We start from the raw sequence: 18,971 nt of genomic DNA, 5'->3' as shown, positions 1-18,971 counted from the left end.
CCCCCTATTTTTGGAGGCAGTGACCAGAATTGTTTTGGATAAGGTGATTTTCTTGCTGGTCATTCTGGGGTTTGATGATGGGCGGTTTTAACTCAGTCCCCCCATCTACCCAGTCTTGATCAGGATCTATTGTGACCCATTTCTCTTTGGGAGGAGTTCCCCCACCCCTGAAGGAGAAGATCCTTTTCACAGAATCCTCTGAGGATCCCCCTCCTTCAAATTGGAAGATTTGCACCTCCTCCACAAAATGGGCCTTTCTAGGCTCTTTATTTCTCCTACCCGCCCTCTGTTCCTTAGGTTGCAGATTTTCGCGGGCAGAAGATTTTGGTTCTGGTTCCTGGGTTTCCAGGGGATTTCCACAAGTGGGGAAGGAAGCTTCTTCTAAGGCTTTACACCCCCCTTACCCCTGTGCCTCCTCCCTGGGAACCGGTGGGTTGTCATGGTTCTTCCCTCTTCATTGTTCTGGAGCACCAGACCCTTGCTTTGAGGAGTTCTGAGTCACCAGGCTCATCTGAGGGTTCTGCTGCGCCCTCAACATGCGACCCAGATCTTGTGCCATGTTCTGGACCTGGCGCTCCAGTTGGGACACCCGCTCTGGCTGGTACAGGGTCCTCTGGTCTACCCTTGGTTGATCACGGGAAGGGTAACTATAGCTTCTCCCATAATACCCCTGGTTAGGATAGTTTTGGTACCCCTCCACCCTTGGCCTCCCCTCTCCCGGATTGGGCTGTCTGGGCTCAGGAAAGTGGGGAAAGAAAGAAGGTTTGTTTTGGGGGTTGAGGTTTGGTGGGTACCGGGAAAAGAAAATTGGCCCGGCATTTGGGGGATTACTGCCCTCTTGGTTAAAGTGAGGAGGGGGGTTCCCTGGGTTGGCAGCTGCCTGGTTGGATCCCCCCACCCTTGGGCTGGTAGAGTCCACACGTAGCCCAGGATGGGCTGGTTCCCCTTGTAGCACGGGCTCATGTAGTCAGGGGATTTAGGGGTCCCATTTATGGGGTTACCTCCCTGACTCTCTGTTTGGGATTGGCCCAAATGCCTTCTATGTCTGGGGTTGGTAGGATTCTGCACGGGAAGTTTCTTAGACCCCCCCATCTCCAGATCTAAAATGGGGGCAACCTTCACCTCTGCCATCTTAGCAGCAGCAGAGGTGTTGGTTGGTTTTGGGCTTTTGTTAGTATGTTTACTTTCTAGTGCCTTCTGCACTTGCTTTTTCAATGACCCAGTCTAGTGATCTTTTCTCATGAAAGTCCCTCACTAGCTGGATAATAATGCATTTAAGGAGGGCATGAAAGAAGGTGTTGACACATTCCCTACTGTCAGTGCTCACCCTTCTGGTTGTCTGTGCAAAGGCAAGTTTCAGTTCTTGGACAAATTCTTGTGGGGCCTGGACTTCCCCACATTGTAGGTTGTAGGCTGCCTTGAGGGCCTCTTGAGGGTTTCTATGAATAGAAAAATGCTTTAGGATGGACGCCCTATAGGTGGACCATCTTGAATGGTTCTGATCCCCCAGCCCTATAAAGAAGCTGAAGTATTCAGGTGAAAATGTCCACTTGACATACTGAATACAGCTTTTGCTGTCCTTCAGGTGAAAAGTCTCCATCATTTTCTCAAACAATTCAAGGTGTTCCCAAACTGAATATTTGGCATTTTTGTGGTAGGGCGTGATGACGCTCCTAATAGCTTTGATTTGCTTCAGGGGATCTTTCAGCAGAGCCCTCTTAACTTTGTTGGCCTTTTTAGTTCTGGTCACCCTGGTCCACTCATCCTCTGACTCTGAGGCACTGCTACCAGGGGTGGCTGTCTGTTCCTCTAGGCTCTCCCTGATTCTGCATGCTTGGGAATGGCTGGCAGAATGTGGGGGCCTAGTCTCTTGGGACCTGTGGCGCTCAGCAGAGTCTTCTGACTCTCCCTTGCTCCCAGGATTGTCTGAGTACCCCCCCACTGTTCTAGCTGGGAAGAGGTTTTTAAGATGCTCTTAGTGGGTCTAGTCTCATGGAATTCCCCACCAAATTTGACGGCCTGATCTCTTGGTAGGTTATATTTCTGAGGATCCAGTTCTCTGATTCTCCCCTCACTGGAGTCTCCCTGATCAGAGAAGCTTGCCCTAGCATTTGGGAACCTGTACATAGATGCCCGCCCCTCCATTTCTGGGAGGCACTGACCTGTCAGTCCCATATTTCTCATTGTATTGAAGCCTGCCAGCCCCGTGGCCCTTTGTTCATATGAGCCAGTGGACATTGGGGTGGCAGAGTCCATGGAATTGAAGAGATTGAAGTCCCTGATGTCAGGGTTCCTGAGGCTCATCTCTTTCAGCCCCTACTTCCTGATGACATGCCAAGATCTGACCTTTTTGTTCCTCTATTAAGGCCTTACTGGTCTCTATGAGTTGTTCCTGCATGGCTATCTGTCTATGGAGCCTGTCATTCTTTTCACAGAGAGCCTCATTGTCTCTCTGTGCTTCCTGCCTGAATTGGTTGTATTCAGCCAATTCTTGCTGCAGGAGTCTCACCTCCTGATTTTGGTCGTTATTGGCCTGATTATTCTTTACCAGAGCCTCCTCCACCCGCCTGGTGTGCTCTAACAGGTTTTCATAATCCCATTTGATTTCACCAAGTTCCTGAAGGGCCAGGTGATTTTCTTCTAACTTTGTTTTTAAATGACTGACTGCCTGGCCTAAGGAATCCCTTTCCTGAGTTAGAGTGCCCTTCTGTGCAACCAGGTCGTCCCTTTGTTTTTTGAATGCACCAGCTTTCTGGCGCTCCTCATCAAACTCTGCTTGGGATTCTAGGTCCTTAATAATTAAGGTATTATTGTCCTCTTTCAAGGATTCTAGGTGGTTCTGTAATGTGACTACCTGCTCTGCGCAGGCTCTATTAAAATGTAACTGTTGTGCCAGCTTTTATTGTCTCTGTTTTAAAGAGTCCAACCTTTCTTGACACTCTTTTTGCAGTTTCAGTACCTGGGCAACTTGCTCTGCATTCTTTTGCAGTAAGAGCGTTAGCTCTTTTTGCAGTTTGGTGGCATACTGCCTAACCTCTGTTTCAGCTTCTTGACTACTCTGGAGCCTTTGATCTGCAGAGTCCAGATTAGTCTGGATTTTCTGCATTGCTTCCCCTTAGCTCTTTGTGAAGTCTACATGGTCTGCATACTTTTCCTGTATAACTCCTATGTGGAGGTACAGGTAGGCCACTATTTTGGCAATTTTGCATTGCTCTTCTTTTATTTTAGGGGTCATATACAGCTCACTAAGTGCTTGATGTACTGGCCCCTTATGATGCCAGCTATTAAGGTTGGTTTCAGTGACTTCTTGTTTTATTCCCTGCAGCCATACCTGTTCGTCCTCTACCCATTCACCCCTGACAAACAATTTGTGCAGTAGGTGTTCCCTTGCAATATTGATTTCCACTGGGGTCACCATTCCGGAAATATTCATTTCCTTCTGATTTATCTCAGGGTTACTTAACTTTTGCAAACCGGCCCAACTCCTTTGAGTATTTCTTTTGGAGGGTGTTTTTACAGTGTAGCACAGTATGGTAACCCAACAAGGTGTATGTACCCATCAGTTAGCACGCTGTGTTAGACTGTCACAAGTGGTATGTCTAATTCAGGATCTTGCGATGAGCCCCCAAGCTGTAAGTGGTTTCAATTCAGCACACACCCAAGTCAGCACTCTGCATGTAGTGCACAACTGAAATCCTTATTTATTTTTGTCTAAAAGTTCATTATTCTGAACAATATACCACTCATATCACACCCTTCTCCTGGAACCCCCCCACACCCCCGTCACACTGAACCAGGAATCAGGCTGGTTTGCAAAGGTAAATATTTATTTATGTATTTAAATTGTGATCACAATATGTTTTAATAGATATACAACAATCACCAATGGGTGATTGAACACTGAATAATATATTTAGTACACTAGGAATAGGTAATAAGCAAAACAAATGTAGCACAGAAAATAATACTTTTGTGTTGGTTCAGATCAGATAGCACTGTGGTTAGAGGTTCCCCCTGCACACCCCTCAACTCCCAATAAGCAATGTAAAGAGATAGGAGGAGAGAGCCGGTATTCAGGAATGGCAGAAATCAAACAGAATATCAATCCCACTTTCCCCCAGCAAACACAAGAGAAAAAAGGAATTGACTGTCCAGCTGTCAGAATTACTTTTAAAATCTTTAGAATGGACTGGGCAAAACACCAAATGTGGTCAAAAACACTTAACTGTCTCTAAATCCTTATGGGAGCCACTTTGCACAGTTGCAAACAAACACAAGCAATGATTTAGTCCAAAGAAAACATTTGAAATCTTAAAATTCAAGTCGGAAGCAGTTAAAAGCTCTTTTACACATGTAAACATTTCTCAAAATGGAAATTCGCTGCAAACTTTTCAGTGCGCGATATTCACGATAGCAGGAGAATCGCACTGAATTGGAATGCGAATTGAAAAACTGAGGGAGTTATGGAGTTTTTAGTGGAGGTCGTTTTTGGAAAATAGGTGCGAGAAGGAAAAACAGAAATGCACTTTTAAAAATGACAAATGAGTTTGCTTACACTAGGGGATGACTATGAAGAAGCAAATACCACACAGGGATTACAATCACTGGATCAGGGTGACCACCTGATAAGGAAACCCGACTTCTTCAGGTGAGAAAATGGGCAGCGCAAAGATAGTTCTGACAATACTGGTCTGAAGGGAAGATAGGATGGGTTGGAGCGAGGGATAAGACAAGGCAAAGATACTCCTAACAAAACGGGTTCTGACTGAAAGACAGGATGGGTTGGAGATAGGGACAAGACTATGCAAAGGACATATGCTATGTGACACAATTCTTCCTATTTATACTCACTGGATACGTTTTTAAATGGGACCGTCAGCTCTGGTCATGGAGTGGGTCTGGTCTAAGAAAAACAGCACATCAGGCACGGACATGGAACCTCTAGGCCAGACACCGGATTGGCACAGGATCTGCTCTCCTAGTCGGTGGGTATTTGGATCAGCTGGATGGCGCGTTCCTTAGGCAAGCCTAGTGGTGGCAAGCCAGAGAATTTCTGGATACTGGTTCAAAAGTCCTTCTCACCCACACAGTGCTTTACTGAGTGCAGGTGATACATTTGAGGATTGGGGCCTTGCTGGAAATCAATAGTCTCTATTGCTGGCAAGAGATTTGGCATCTGGATCTGGAAGAATAGTTAAAGCTGGATGTAGAATGCTGGATCAGAGTGCTCTGCCGGAATCAGGATGGTGGCTGGATCAGTGAGTCCTTATGTGTGGTCAGCTGTGTCTATTTATGCTAAAATGATATCATAAAGGGGGTGTATGGGCCGGCTTAGCTGGGCTTACCCCTCTGAAGATGATTGGGTCAGAGTCTACTCTCTGCCTTGATAGGAGGAGAGAAACAGAGTGTCATCTTTATGGTACAATTTTATGATGCTGAGAATACACCCCTAGCCACTGGAGCACAAAGTCTAATTTTGGCAAAATACATATTTACACATGTGCAACCTCTATAAAAATTACATACAAAGATTGCATATTTTCTGCAGCATCAGCTCATCAAAATCTCACAGCTGTAGGATCTGGTATCAACTTTCTACACACGTTTGTCCTTTTGACTATGTACACAATGTCCAAATGTTATGCAACTTTCCACAAATGTGTGAGTTTAATATGGGAATGAGTGTATAAAGTTTAACAATTCTAGCGGAAATACAGACCCTATGAACCCACATTTATTGCCATTCCTGTTCAGAACATGTCACACAGTTCTGGCACCTCTTCACCCATGCAGCCAGAAATTAAATTAACAATTCTGTCATTTTTATATTTTTCACCATTTTGCATAGCAAGTTATACGTTTTTACAAATGTGTTCTTTGTTGAGGATCAGCAACAGATGGTCACTTGGCTCCGCCTCTTTTTGTCTCGCTGCAGTCCAGGAGCATGCTCCTCCTGGCTTCTTCCTTCTGGAGGCCATTTACGACCCTTTTCACACTTCCAATTTCCTGGGTTGCACTGTCATTGTTCCTTTGTGCTCTGTAGACCACATTTTGTCCCAACCTAGCAATTAACACTTCCCCGTGAGTTTTTGCTGAGGGAAGGCCCTCCCTCTGGGAAATAAACCTGCTTTTCAAGTTCTTGCAGCTCAGCCAGGTTTAATTTAATTGTTAAATTCTTTTGGCTTTTCCTTAGCACACAACAAACCTGTTGTATCAGATAACAGATAGAATTCTCATTCAAGATTTTAACCCTGTGGGATCAAAACAACTCTAATATGGGTTACTATCAGTAACAGGCCTCTTATATTGCAAACATTTGACTTTCAGTTTATAACATGTTAAAGTTTAATCAGGAAGGCCCCTGACAGCTGTCATCACAGGTAGCCCTCTGCTGCACAGAGATTTTTTTTTACAGGTCCTCTGGCAGGCCACTTTTGCTGTGGAGGTGTCTTTATGCTCTTAGCCTTTCAGGACCTTGTGAGTTCACAGTGTTTCCTTGAACTAAGTGAATTGTAGCACCCAGCGAGAATTTGTAATATTTGGAAGGTGTTCTGTACCAGCATTCTGAAGTTTCAGCAGCAAAGAAAAGGTGATTTAAAGCAATATTCGAGTTTCATTTAGCAAAGCACTGCTGTTTCCTTATGCCCTCCACTTTCAATTGTTGTGGAGCCCAGTGACACATTTCAGTAGTGGGAGCTCTTTTCCACCACTGACAACATGCAGCCATCTTTTTGTGCATTGAAAAGCGCTATTTTCAGGGGTTTTGGCACGCAAAAGGGGTTTGCGGCGATTTTGCTTTTTCTGGCACCACCATAACAGTGATGCAGCATATCAGAGCAAATGTGGGTCAATACATCCCACAGTGGGTGCTGTGGGAGATGGTGTTTTGGAGGGTCTGCAGGTTTCTGGGCACACCTTGGGTGGATGTTTTGCCTCTCTCCTGTCTGTGAAGGTTCTCCCGGTTCCCCTCTCTAGTGGAGGGGAGGGTGGGTGCGTTGACCTCCCTGTGGCTGCCCGGGCTCCTATATGCCTTTCTGCCCCTCCTTCTAATTCAGAAATGTTGCTAGGCATCTGGGCGGTGGTGATCTTTGTTGCTCCGCTTTGGCCTTGCGGGTGCTGGTTTACCCTTATCCTGGACTTCGCTGTCTCCCCCATGTTGCCTCGTGCTGGGAATCTGGATCCGGTAGTGGGCACCTTGGCGGTGAAGGGTCCCAAGAACTTGGTCTGGGGGCTTGGAAACTGAACGGGCATTCCTAGTTTCAGGGAGGCTCCCTGACAAGGTGGTTTCTAATATTCAGAGGGACTGGTGTCTTTCTACCTTGAGGGCCTATGAGAGGCACTGGGGACATGTTGTGTCCTGGTATCTGAGTCATGGCGGTTCCTCCTACTTGGGTTCTGGGGCTCCTGTGCTCCAGTTCCTTCAGGGTGGGTTTAAGGAACGAGGAAGAAAAGGACTAGGAGTAATGAAGATTACTGGTAAGTAATCTGAGCAACAGTGTTTCACTCTGCAAAGAAATTTGTCCCACAAGCAGGTGGGCAGAAGCACTGAATCCTCTTAGTATGCGGGATAAGAAGCAAGAAGGCTTGGACAGAGTTGATTCTTTCAGTCAAAGGCTGTGTGTCTACACTAAAGTTATCAAGAGCTCTGCTTATGTGCTAACACTATACAAACGCTAAACAAAATGTCCCCAGTGTCGTAGAATAAATAAGGTTTTCTCTGGTTAAACCGAATTGAAAAGTCAGGTCTACCGTGTGCGAAATTGTTACAATTCCTGGTTGCCAAAACAACTTCATGTTGCACTAAATTAACAAACGAAAGCTGTCCTATCAATCAGGCCCGTTTCTTGGCCCGGGCGAGGCGGGCAGCTGCCCGGGGCGCAATAGCCCCAGTGGGCACAATTGTCCCGGTCCCTGGAGCCTCTGGAGGGGATGAAATTCCCCAGTTTGTGGGGCAGTGCATTTCCATGGGGAAAATACTACGGGTCAGGTGCTGGCGCTGCCCCTTCCGACCGTAATGTCACGTAATACGTAAGTACTACATGACAGTACATGAGTCAGAGGCTCACTCTGACCACTTTCGCGTGGGGTGTGGGGGCGTCATAAGCACACCAATGAAAAGACTTCAAGTCCCCTGCAGCTAAGAGCAGCCCCTCCCATCACAATGACGGCAGGAAACTGCTAATGTAGGGCCATTAGTCACTTAATTGTTTTGTACTGGCATTGTGATGAGAGGGGTGGTGCATGGGGCTGTGGGGAGTGGGCGTGCCTTGCATGGACGTACCATGGCACTGACACAGTACAAACGGAAACCCGTTTGGACCCATGGTGTGTCCCTGCAAGCCCAGAAAATGGCCAAAATAATAGTTTAAAGCGGTGCTATTTCTTCCATGCTGCTTCTTTTCCAAACTATATATCAATTACACTTTAAACCACTTCCATGGCACTTTTGATGAGTTACTTCATTATGCTGATAATAGTTGTGACCAGTGTTGCTGAGTAAATATTCTTTAAGCCACGACCCAGTTTATTTATTTATGCAATATTTGTAGGGTACATGGACACGGAAAATTGATTTATGCAATGTTTGTAAAATTGCATAAATAAATAAATATACAGGTACCCGACAAACATTGCATGAATAAAAAAATAATCTGGGTCCATGTATCCTTATAACAAGTCAACAGTCAGATTTTACTGTATCAAAGCATACACCAGGTGTCTCCTTGTCATTGCCCTTTTGGCTTAGGTTGCCTCCAAACCCCCTTCAGCATCTTGTGTTCTTTTTTGGTGTCATATTCATGGTCTCTTGGTGTGCCCAGTATTCATTATCTGCAGTCTAAGTGGGTCTGAGGCATACAATTGTCTTGGGAACCAGTGAAAAAGTGGCCCACCGTTGCAAATGTCAATTCATTCTTTGTGTGACGGACTGTTTGACTTTGGGTAGGAGTCTCTTAACGGTGTAGTTTGGGAGTGGCGCGCGGGGTGCGGTGGGAGTGGTGCGTGGGATGGGGTTTGAGGGGGGCGCATTCCTAGTTTTTCACCTGGGCACCAAATGGACTAGAAACTGCCTTGCTATCAATGCGTACCTAGAGAAACACTGCTAGCCATTCAAATGGTTTTTATCGAGTCTTACTCTTCGCATAGAGGCTAACAGGCACATGTTTCTGCAAAACGCAAAGTGAATGATGGAACGAAATGCTAGCATAATTACAGGCATTCGAAGTAAGGCAGAATGTTTATCACTTCCACAAGACCAAGATCCAGTGTCTGTTCCATGCCTATAATAGAGCCCGCAAGAATAACCCATAACTCCTTTAATGACCCGTGGGCTCTTTGGAAGAATTACAGTAGTTTCCTCGGCATCTGCAAAATGTCAGGGGTGAAGGATATCCCAGGCGTGTATCTGTCAAGACGATCAATGTAAGCCTGCACACTGTGATGAAAGATGGGAATTCGTATCGTTTAGGTGGTAGTGCTGATGAACAGCCCTTTTAACGTTCCTTCTTAGGCAGAGAACATATTGCATATTTCCAGAAAACAGTACACAGAGTCATAAGCAAGTGAGTGAACGCATGGAAAGCCGTGCCTCTGTAACAGTGGGCTCCCCATTCTCAGCTGGGCTCTGGAAACACAATGCCTTCTTTGTACCCGAAACAATGCACTCATTCAGTTCGCCGCCCTCCTCTCCTGTAAACAGCAGTTTCCATCATCGCATGTACAGCGGTGCACGCATTGTAAACTCGGCTGTGCTTCTTTGCAAACGCTTTTCATGTGATATGCAGTGTTCTTTTTTTCCCGGCAGGCGCTGCTTTCTGAAGTGAAAATAATGGTGGTGAACGGTGTCCAGGGACTTCAAGTGAACGTCAGTGCATTATGTCCCGATGGAACCAGAACGCAGGGCACTGACGGGTGCAAACATGTAAAAAGTAACGAAGAAGTAGGTTCCCTTTCTTACTTTACAAAGTTCCTATCGGACTGGTATGTTGTTTGTCATCTTTGCACACAATTTAAATTACAGCATAGGCCCTTTGCTTAATATTACAGTGTACACGTTTTACCAGAGAGCTTTTTACAATGGGGGTTAAGATGCTTCTCTTCTCAGCCTGTTTCTATCGTGAATACTTAACGCTCGCGGAAGGAAAGAACGGAACAACGTAACAGTCAAAAAGCAAGTGAACGCTGTCCTATTTCCAAAAAGTTACAGTTTTAATATTTTTTAATTTATTCTGACATTAGTGTCTTGTGCTGTACGTTTTTAGTATAGATCATATGCAGCTTGCACACTGCCAACGTGCCCTTCAAGGAGTACGTGTTGCTCTACAAATATGTGTAAAAAAACAACTAAAAGTGCAACACAAACTAATACTCATGATGATAGGATGCAATTCAGAGCAGTACTCACAAATGTCTGCCTGCTGGGGTGAACATATATAGTACTCATTTCTTCCCCCACCCCAGCGACCCTAGGGTTGCTACTGAAAAGGGAGGGAATATTCCTCTAACTTCCAATAACCAAATCAGTCAGACCAAATCAGTGTAATTGGGTGAGGGTGATGGGAAAGAGGTCGGGCCACCTTTCTTCTTCCGCATCCCTACTCCTCTGTTACATGCTCTGCTCACTGCATCTCTGCCCCTGTTCCCTTTCCTCAGGCTCCCCTACTCGCTTCTCATTCTGCTTTATCCCTCGAGTTCATAGCTCTTTGCACTTTGACCCCATCCAAAATGTGAAACCCACCTAACTTCTGATTGCCACTCCTCTACTGTCTTTTCTTGTGTTCTGGGGCAATGTGACCTCACCTGGAGAGCCACCAGTAATCAGTAGAAGAGTGCACATTTGTTTTTGCTTTGTGATATTGTCACCTGCATCCAGGTGTATGATACTTATTTAATTGTACATATAGTTAACCTTATATGAACATGTATAATTTGGAACTCATAGATAAAGGTTAACCAGAATGTGTAAAAAACAAGTGCATCCACATGCTAAATTTTGTGAATTGTGATTAACTTTTGTACGTTTAAAAAGAAGGTGTTTACCACAGGTCATGTATTTTCAAACCGAATTGCATTGCCATTAATTGCAAGGTCCACCCACTCCCACAATAAAGAGACCTTAAACTTGTTCCTATCGATATTGGCAAACATTGGCATGCACCTAGATCTTACTGGAAAATGTTGCATGCAACAGACATGAAAGAAAAAAAATAATGTAATCCTGGAATTGAGTTACTCATTTTTCACAATTTAAAAATGTATCTATATTTCAGGCATGGCAAGTATGGATGTAAAGCAAACACGCACAGAAACATAAATGGCAATCACACGCCAACACATACAACATTCAGAAACGTAGGTGAACAGCAGTGGAAAACAACCAGGCCATGCTCTTGTAGACATCTAATTAGATCGGCCATGCTTACAACAGACTGCACACACACACACGCAGAAACAGAAGCACAAAATAAAATATGAACATGAAAAGAAACAAAAGTGGGAAACACAAAGGGCCTCATTACACGGATGGCGGTAAGGGTTTACTGGTACCGGTATTTTACCGGTACCTGTAAATACTTACCGCCTTACTATGAGGTCCCTTTGCGGGTTGGGGAATTTAACGGCTGCTTTTTGCAGGCGTTAAAAACCAACCCGCAAAGGGACCAGTGGTGCTAATTACGGTACCGCAATTTGCGGTACCGTAATTAGCGCCTTCCCCTTTCCCATAGAGCCCTATGGGGCAAAAATGGGAATGGGGAAGGGCAATGGTGGAAGGGGGAATTACCGCCCTGCCAACCTTGGAATAGGGCAGTAATTCCCCTTTCCACCAAGGCGGTGCCGGTATTTTACCGGCATGAACCATGGCGCTAATAGCGCCATGGTTCACCGCCATCCGTGTAATGAGGCCCAAAAGCTTTTCAGACCTCTCGTAATTCTAGCTCAAAACATGTTAAAACACACACATACCTAAACATTGGTAAACACAAAAAACTGGACAGAATGAGAAAAAAAACACACGACATGCCTTCATTGACATCTCACATTTCGGGCAGTGTAGCATTTAGGCTAATCTGCTGGGTGATCTTGTGAACTATTTACAGGAAAGAACAAACATTGTCCAACGTTAACCACTTGGCCGGTGCTAGGCACTGTCCAGTTCCCAACTCTGGATATTGCAAACTTTGCTTTCTTGAATGAACTATTCTCACTGACGCTGCAGCATAAAATAGGTGCATGTCTTTTTTTGACACATGTATCATCTCATCTAGTGGCAGATACTGGCTTTTGTAGTGAGTGACTACTAGATGCGGGGCAGTGTAAAGCAACGCATAATGGTTTTGATTCTCCTCAGTGCCTCAATATTACATCCATGTTCAGCTGCCATGAAGCCCATTAGTAAACCATGAGGAATGAGGCAAGGTGCCAAAGACTCCTTTGCTTTTTCCCAGACATCCACCCCCCTGTGAGACCTACTGTAAAACCCTTCCATGAGCAAGATTTCCTGGTGGCAAATGATATTTGACAAATGTGGTCCTAGGATTTTCCCATGAGAGGCATTGGGACAGTGACCAAATGTCTGGTGATGTCAATAAAAGATGTGCCTTCTCCACATGTTCATTGTTAGGTGGATGTTCTTACACTTAAAATAGTCCAGTACTCTTCCCCTTTCTGCCAGAGCATGGTCCTAGAGGGGTGGGATTGAAATTCGCATGAAGTAGTCAATACTGTGAATTTCCCAGTGGTGCTCAACAAAGGCGACGAGTCATCTTAATCCAAGGACTTCTACAAAGGAATAGGGCACTCAGTCTACTGTTACAATTACAACAAAGGTGGCATTGAATAGACAAAGCCTTTTACATTTGTGTGTGATATTTAGCTAAAAAGAATCATCAAAAAGGGGCCGGGACATGGAGTGGGAAATAACACGCTGTCTGTGTGCCATGGCACTTCGGGCAATCATGGTGTACCAGCAGGGCTGTGAAAATCTATAAGTCACCAGAAATTCTTGGGTGTAGTCGTGCAGGATGGTGGTGCAAATGTGATCATTACTTACAATTCAAGGATGCTAGGAGGCTGCCATGTACTCTTTTCCTTTTGCCAAGCATGTGGATGCTGCCATCTGATATAGATCCACAAGAATAAAGTGCCCAAATGGGTATCAGTGTTCACCCACAAGATACTTTTCTTGCATATGTGGCTGTAATCAAAGGGAGCTTGTTTATTTTCTTATGTACAATATCTCCACATTCTGGAAATGTTTGGAGGGGTGAGATGGGCCCTCACCACTCCTACCTCTTGGGGTTGACTACGTGTACTTTGTAGTGGAACATGTGTGGTTGTTCTCACCTGAGGAGACAGTGTTGTTAATATGACTGACTGCAACATTTTACTACCACAAGCATGTGTTTTTTCTGACAGTATTTGTAAAAGACTGTAGACTGGTTTATAGAGAGTGTCTGATGCTTGTTTCCTGTGTACAGGGCTTGCACTTGACAATTGCATGGGTTAATCAATGCCTGCCCCTTCTTCTTCTGTCTTTTTTTCTCCCTTGCTCTTTTGGTATCCTCAAATTAAGAGGGTCTGAGTCTTGAGCTTGAATCAGAGGATGGATCATCATCTTTGTAATAGTTGTCTTTTCAAGGAATCACCTCTTATTCCTCATCTGTGGATTGCTGTCTGCTGCTTAGCTAATATTATATCTTATCCCTCTTCTCTTGCACCTCAGCTGGATATGGCTCAACTTCCTCCTCCTCCTCCTAAACGCCATTGTTTGGCCCCTGATGCATGTCCAAGCACTGCATGCAAAAATACATTTCTTACCGATACACCAAATTATTTTGAGACCGATACCCTGTACTTTGCAGAGGAAGAGGTCTGCAGCAACGGATTGACTGGTGTGGCCACGGCAGAGACTCATATCATTACCGCAATTATGTAATTGACTATGGTACCACACTTGATCATTCCAAAACTCTGTATTCCAATGCTACCCATTCTTTGTCTTTCTAGAGCACTACAAGTGTTTGTAGCCTAAGCCACCGAACAGAGTCACACTAGGGACTGTAATTGCCAGTGCATCCCAATCAGGGTGTTTATCACAGAGAACCACTGCACAGCATTGAAAAAATGCCTAGCGTGGATGGAGAAGAATTCCACACTACACATTGCAGCTCTCAACACCAAAACAAACTGGAACTCTGATTGTCTGGTGCAGATATTACCAATCGGCGGAAGACCCTCATAGAAGACCGGACCTCTCATATGTACCTTATTGTTTGTTACACCTCTCAGGCCGGGAAGAGTGGAAAAGATTGGCCCGAGGAACCAGAGGGGGAGAACCAATGGAGACAGGGGGAGGTGGCTATAAGGGACAACAGAAAGAGGAAGATGTGGGCTGGTCGGGTGAGGTCAGAGGAAGGAATGATGGTGTAAAGACATGTAGGTGACTTCTAGAAAAGATGATTTATTAGCTGGTGAGAAAAAGTGGTGCTGTGTTTTGAGTGTGCGTGCAGGTTGTGGGAATGCGAGTGGTAGTAGGAGAATAGTGAGTGACTGAAAAGATGACTGAAGAAGCGAAGGAATGTGACTGAGAAGGAGGTGGGAGAAGTACATCATAAATGGCTCAAGGAATACTCCAATTCCCAGTGATGGTTCAGGGTTTTTTCTTGAATAGCTATTCAGGGTGACAAGGCTGTCTCTCCCTCTTTCATCTAAAAGCACCAATCCTTCCCTAAGTCAGACATTCCTACTCTCTAGATTAGTCTATATTGCAGGTTTTGTCCTACTTTCTAGATTCTGACTTTGCAAGTTAGCATAACCGAAAGGTCAATCTTTCTAAACTCCCTCAGGGACTTCTTAGATTGACCCACAACTATGAATGTTGTTGACTAAATGGGGTTATAGGTAGTGTCTTTCAGACACACTGCCCAACCTGGTCTTTTTCCTATCATGCCCACATGCTCCTCTGCCTATCTTTATCTAATGTTTTCCTCTCATTACTCTCCCATTTGCTACTACCAACCTTCACTCCTGCATCTTCCTCCTCTGTCCCTCCAATGTATTTCACCCATTCTACTCCTGCCTCCACTCTTCAATGTTGCTTCTCCCTCTTCCACACTACTGCTTCCTTCTCCACACTCTACTCCCTTCTCTGCACTAGTACTTCCTCTTCCACACTAAAATCCCCACCTCCACATGACTGCTTCTCCCATGTCACACTCCTTTCACTCTGATGAGTTCATATTCACTACATACACTCCTAATAATCTCGCTCATTATTCTCCCGCACCCACTGTGAAGGCAACATGAAGTAAGAGACAGACAACAGATTCCCTTTTCTAAAATAAAATGGTTTATTTCTGTATGTCAGGAATGAGTAAGGCCTAATTTGCCCTATGCCAAGGTGGGATTTCCCTACCTATAGAAACTATGGATAGTGTGTGTTGTTAAGTTCAGCTCAAAAGTCTGTCTGTGTCCAAAACCTATACTTGCCCTCATAACTAAAGATATACAATGTATAGGGATGTTAGAAACCAAAGAAACCATGTTACAAAATAAATCTCAGAGCTTCTTCCAGCTCCTGGCTTGCTTTCCAGATTCCCCTACCCAATTTCAAAACAGTTTCAAAAAGGCCTTGGGGTTCCCTTCCATAAGAGTACAACACAGTTCACAAAGTCCTGGGGTTCCCTTCCAAAAGAAGTTATTTCATCTAGCTTCAAAACTACAATCAGTTTCAAATCTCTTGGCTTTCAATAACAATTCCAGTTCAACTTTGTAATGATCCAGGCTTTGCAATAGTTCATACAGATTGTTATTTTCTTCAATCACTTTAGCACTTGGTATACAAAACTGCTTCTGTATCTTGGCCTTCCTTGGATCTTTCCAAGTAGGGGTCACCCGGTCAAGGCGCAGTTGCCGGACCACACGGTCCATCCATTACAGGTCACACAACCAATAATCCTTGGTACTTTGTTATACTAATATGTTCTCTATGGACCTTCTTGCCAACACAGGTTTTTTCTCTCTGAACCTGTGTCATTAATCAACATTCACTTCTGTTTCTCCTTCGCAGTCTCTTGGCTTTGCCACAACTTGTATTTCACATAATTTACCCTGTGGTGTTCATCCTTTTACACCACCTTGCTTTCACATTAATTATTAATGCTTATCTCTTACTTTTCACTCTGTTCCTAAATATTCATTACTTTCACTTTGCTTATAAGTGCTGTTCAATTGCTTTGACTTTATTGATTAGTGCTCATCACTTTGCTTTCATTCATGCTGTATTTTCCACTTGTCACATCTTTCTTTCAGTTCGGTATTCAATAATTGATGCTTGTTTGGTGCTTGTTTGGTGCTCAAAACACCTAATTTTGGATTCCAAACACAATTAACTTCAGTTTTAGTTTGTTCTGCATTATCATATGCCCTTTTCCAGCCCCTCGAGTTCCCTGGTTTCAGTGTTCCCTTTCTCATACTCACCAGTGCACGGACGCTCCTCCGGGCATTTTCTTTCTTTTGTTCGGCTTATCCTTGCTCCGCTTCTACTCTTCGGGAGATCTGGTGAGCAGCGCTTGCTGCCTTTGAAACTTGCTGCGGCTACCTGTGGCTGTCTGTAGGCCTGAGTGTCCCACAACTCTGACTGAGGACACACGATACAAGGGACTGAAGTTGACTCGTCCCTCACATTGCCCGTTCAGCACCCTTCATCTCTCTCACCCCTCTGCAACACACAGCGTCCTTTTCACTGGCCCTTCTCCAGCCTGCTCCACGTCTGCTACCTGAGTCTGTCTCTCAAGGCGGGTTTCTCTGTCTCTTTCTCTTGCGCTGGTCTCAATGTGCCCTTAACAGGCTTCAGGTGTAAGTCCTTTACCTGACTATAGTTTAATCTATTAGCGGGACATGCCAGAGCCTTACAATGGTATTCCCCCACAGTCCTCTTCCTCGTCCCAGTACCAAAGTGGTGTGAATGGCTGGTAGTGTGCATAACTCCCAGTTGCCTCCTCCTCATCCCAGTCTTAAAGGCACATGATTGTGGAACTGTTTGTATGTATGAAAGAGGTAAAGGCTGACAATAACCTATGAAGGCAGGGGGAAGGTAGGGTTCAGTTTGACAAGGAAAGGGGGATACCATGTCTTGCCTAAAGACATGCTCTCACCATTCCCCAAGGTCCCTCCACCCAGGTGATCCTCCTTTGCATATCCACCAGCAGGGTCGGGATGCAAGAGTGGTGGCCTTTCCCTGAAAACATGAGAGGAAGATCCAGGGGGAGTAGATGGGAGGATGCCTTCAGGTTTCTCATAACACAGTACCACCTGTACTCACCAAACAATACCTAATTTTTCTATAATTCACCTCAACATTCTTGTCCACCATCTATCCTCCTGCTGGTCTCCTGGCTCGATAGGATTATGGCATGGGGCACTGATATTTTGTGCTTTCTCCACTGGTATCGTGCTTTGGCTGCAGTGTTGACTTTAGGTCTGAAACAGGAAGCTTGAAATTGGTGAGCATTTTAACAAGAGGCATAGGCTAATGCAAACATGTACTGCCCATGTATAGAGAGGCAGGAAGGGGATAGGGATTGGGCCCTCTCAACTGTCACCGACCCCCATGGGGTAAGATTGGCTCTGGCTTTCACCCTTGTTGACTTCCCACCCCAACTGAGAGGGGTTCTTATCCCCTTGTGACTGGGGCAGGTCCCTAACGCTCTTATAAGTAGTGGTGGTGTTGTTGTAGGAGTAATAGTTTTGTGTAGGTGGGAGTAGTAGTGGTTAAGAAGAGGTGGGTGTAGAAGTGGTGTGAGGTTGGGAGTATTAGTGGTGTCAATGTACGAGTAGTAGTATAGTGGTGGTGGGAGAAGTTGAAGTCCAGAGGCAGTATTAGGTATAATGTGAGGAGGGGAGAGAAGTACTAGGAAAAGTAGTAGGAAGTAACCAACAAGAGAGGCACATCAGAAGGACAGAAGAGGAAGAACCAGGGAAAGAGAGGAGAGATGGTGAATGGAGTAGGAGGATGAAGAGTAGGAGGAGAAAGGGAGAGCAATTGAGAGCCACAGATAGGAATATCACAGCACAGAAGGACAAGAGAAGGTGAAGAGCTTGGTGTCTGGAAGGCACAGCCCTAAATCATACCATGTGGAATGTTGTTGGATCGGAACCCTATATTGTTTCCTGAGGGAGGCTAGATAGTTATGCCATTTGCTTTCAGGCCCTTGCCTAAAGCTAGTCAGCTTATAGATAGTAGGGGTTACTGATCACTAGCACCATCTAGAGGTTGAGAGAAGCCTAGGTTTGCACATCTCTAGGTTTGAGAGAGAGAAGGATGGCCACTAGGCTGATTGGAGATCAAAATAATAACCCTTAAAACTTATTTGGGAGTTGGTGTGTTCTTGAGCCCTTCTGTGACATGAGCTTGCCTAATGCTTGCACCATCCCTGGTAATGCAAGTGAGAACCATAGGTAAGATTTAGATATGGTATTCTGGAGGAACATAATATGTTGGAAAAACCATCTACTAAGCTTCACTTCAAGCTGCAGGAAACAATCTTTTTAAACCATTGCCAATTTTAAAAAGGTTTGCTACTCAGTAATTATGGGCATCCAGTCTTGAAAAAAGTAACATAGGTGCATTAAATTTGGTCACTTATACAAATACACTCAAGCTTGCTAATGATGCCAAAGTTGTAGTTTAATTGTGGACAGAAAAGACCTCTATGTTAAATCAATTCCTTTTGAAACTGTATAATGCATCACTCCAAAACAAATAATACTGAATCACCAGAGGGTGGTCGCAGCCTACATCACTGAATGTCACTGCCAAAGGAGCAAAGGCAAGACTTAGCTCTACCGCATTTCCAGAGACCCAGCAAGCTGGATGCAGCTTCTTCCCTGTTCCCGTGAGCTAAGCTCATCCTGAAGAACCTTGGACTGATTATCGAGAAGAACTGCTTTCCGGGGTCTTCCATTTAAGCTGT

The 18,971-nt window shown here is 44.8% G+C and overlaps 1 protein-coding gene across 1 annotated transcript in view; it reads left to right on the top strand.

The window, feature by feature from the left end:
- Positions 1–18,971, top strand: part of ITGB8 (integrin subunit beta 8) — a 461,694-nt gene that overhangs the window by 312,731 nt on the left and 129,992 nt on the right. Inside the window, exon 9 of the mRNA XM_069648474.1 lies at positions 9,803–9,937. Coding sequence (XP_069504575.1) covers positions 9,803–9,937 — 135 coding nt within the window. The remainder of the gene's footprint in view (positions 1–9,802; positions 9,938–18,971) is intronic.

This window comes from Ambystoma mexicanum, chromosome 2q, assembly GCF_040938575.1.
Source record: "Ambystoma mexicanum isolate Mex_15411 chromosome 2q, UKY_AmexF1_1, whole genome shotgun sequence".
Lineage (NCBI taxonomy): Eukaryota > Metazoa > Chordata > Amphibia > Caudata > Ambystomatidae > Ambystoma > Ambystoma mexicanum.
This window is presented reverse-complemented; position numbering and strand designations above follow the sequence as displayed.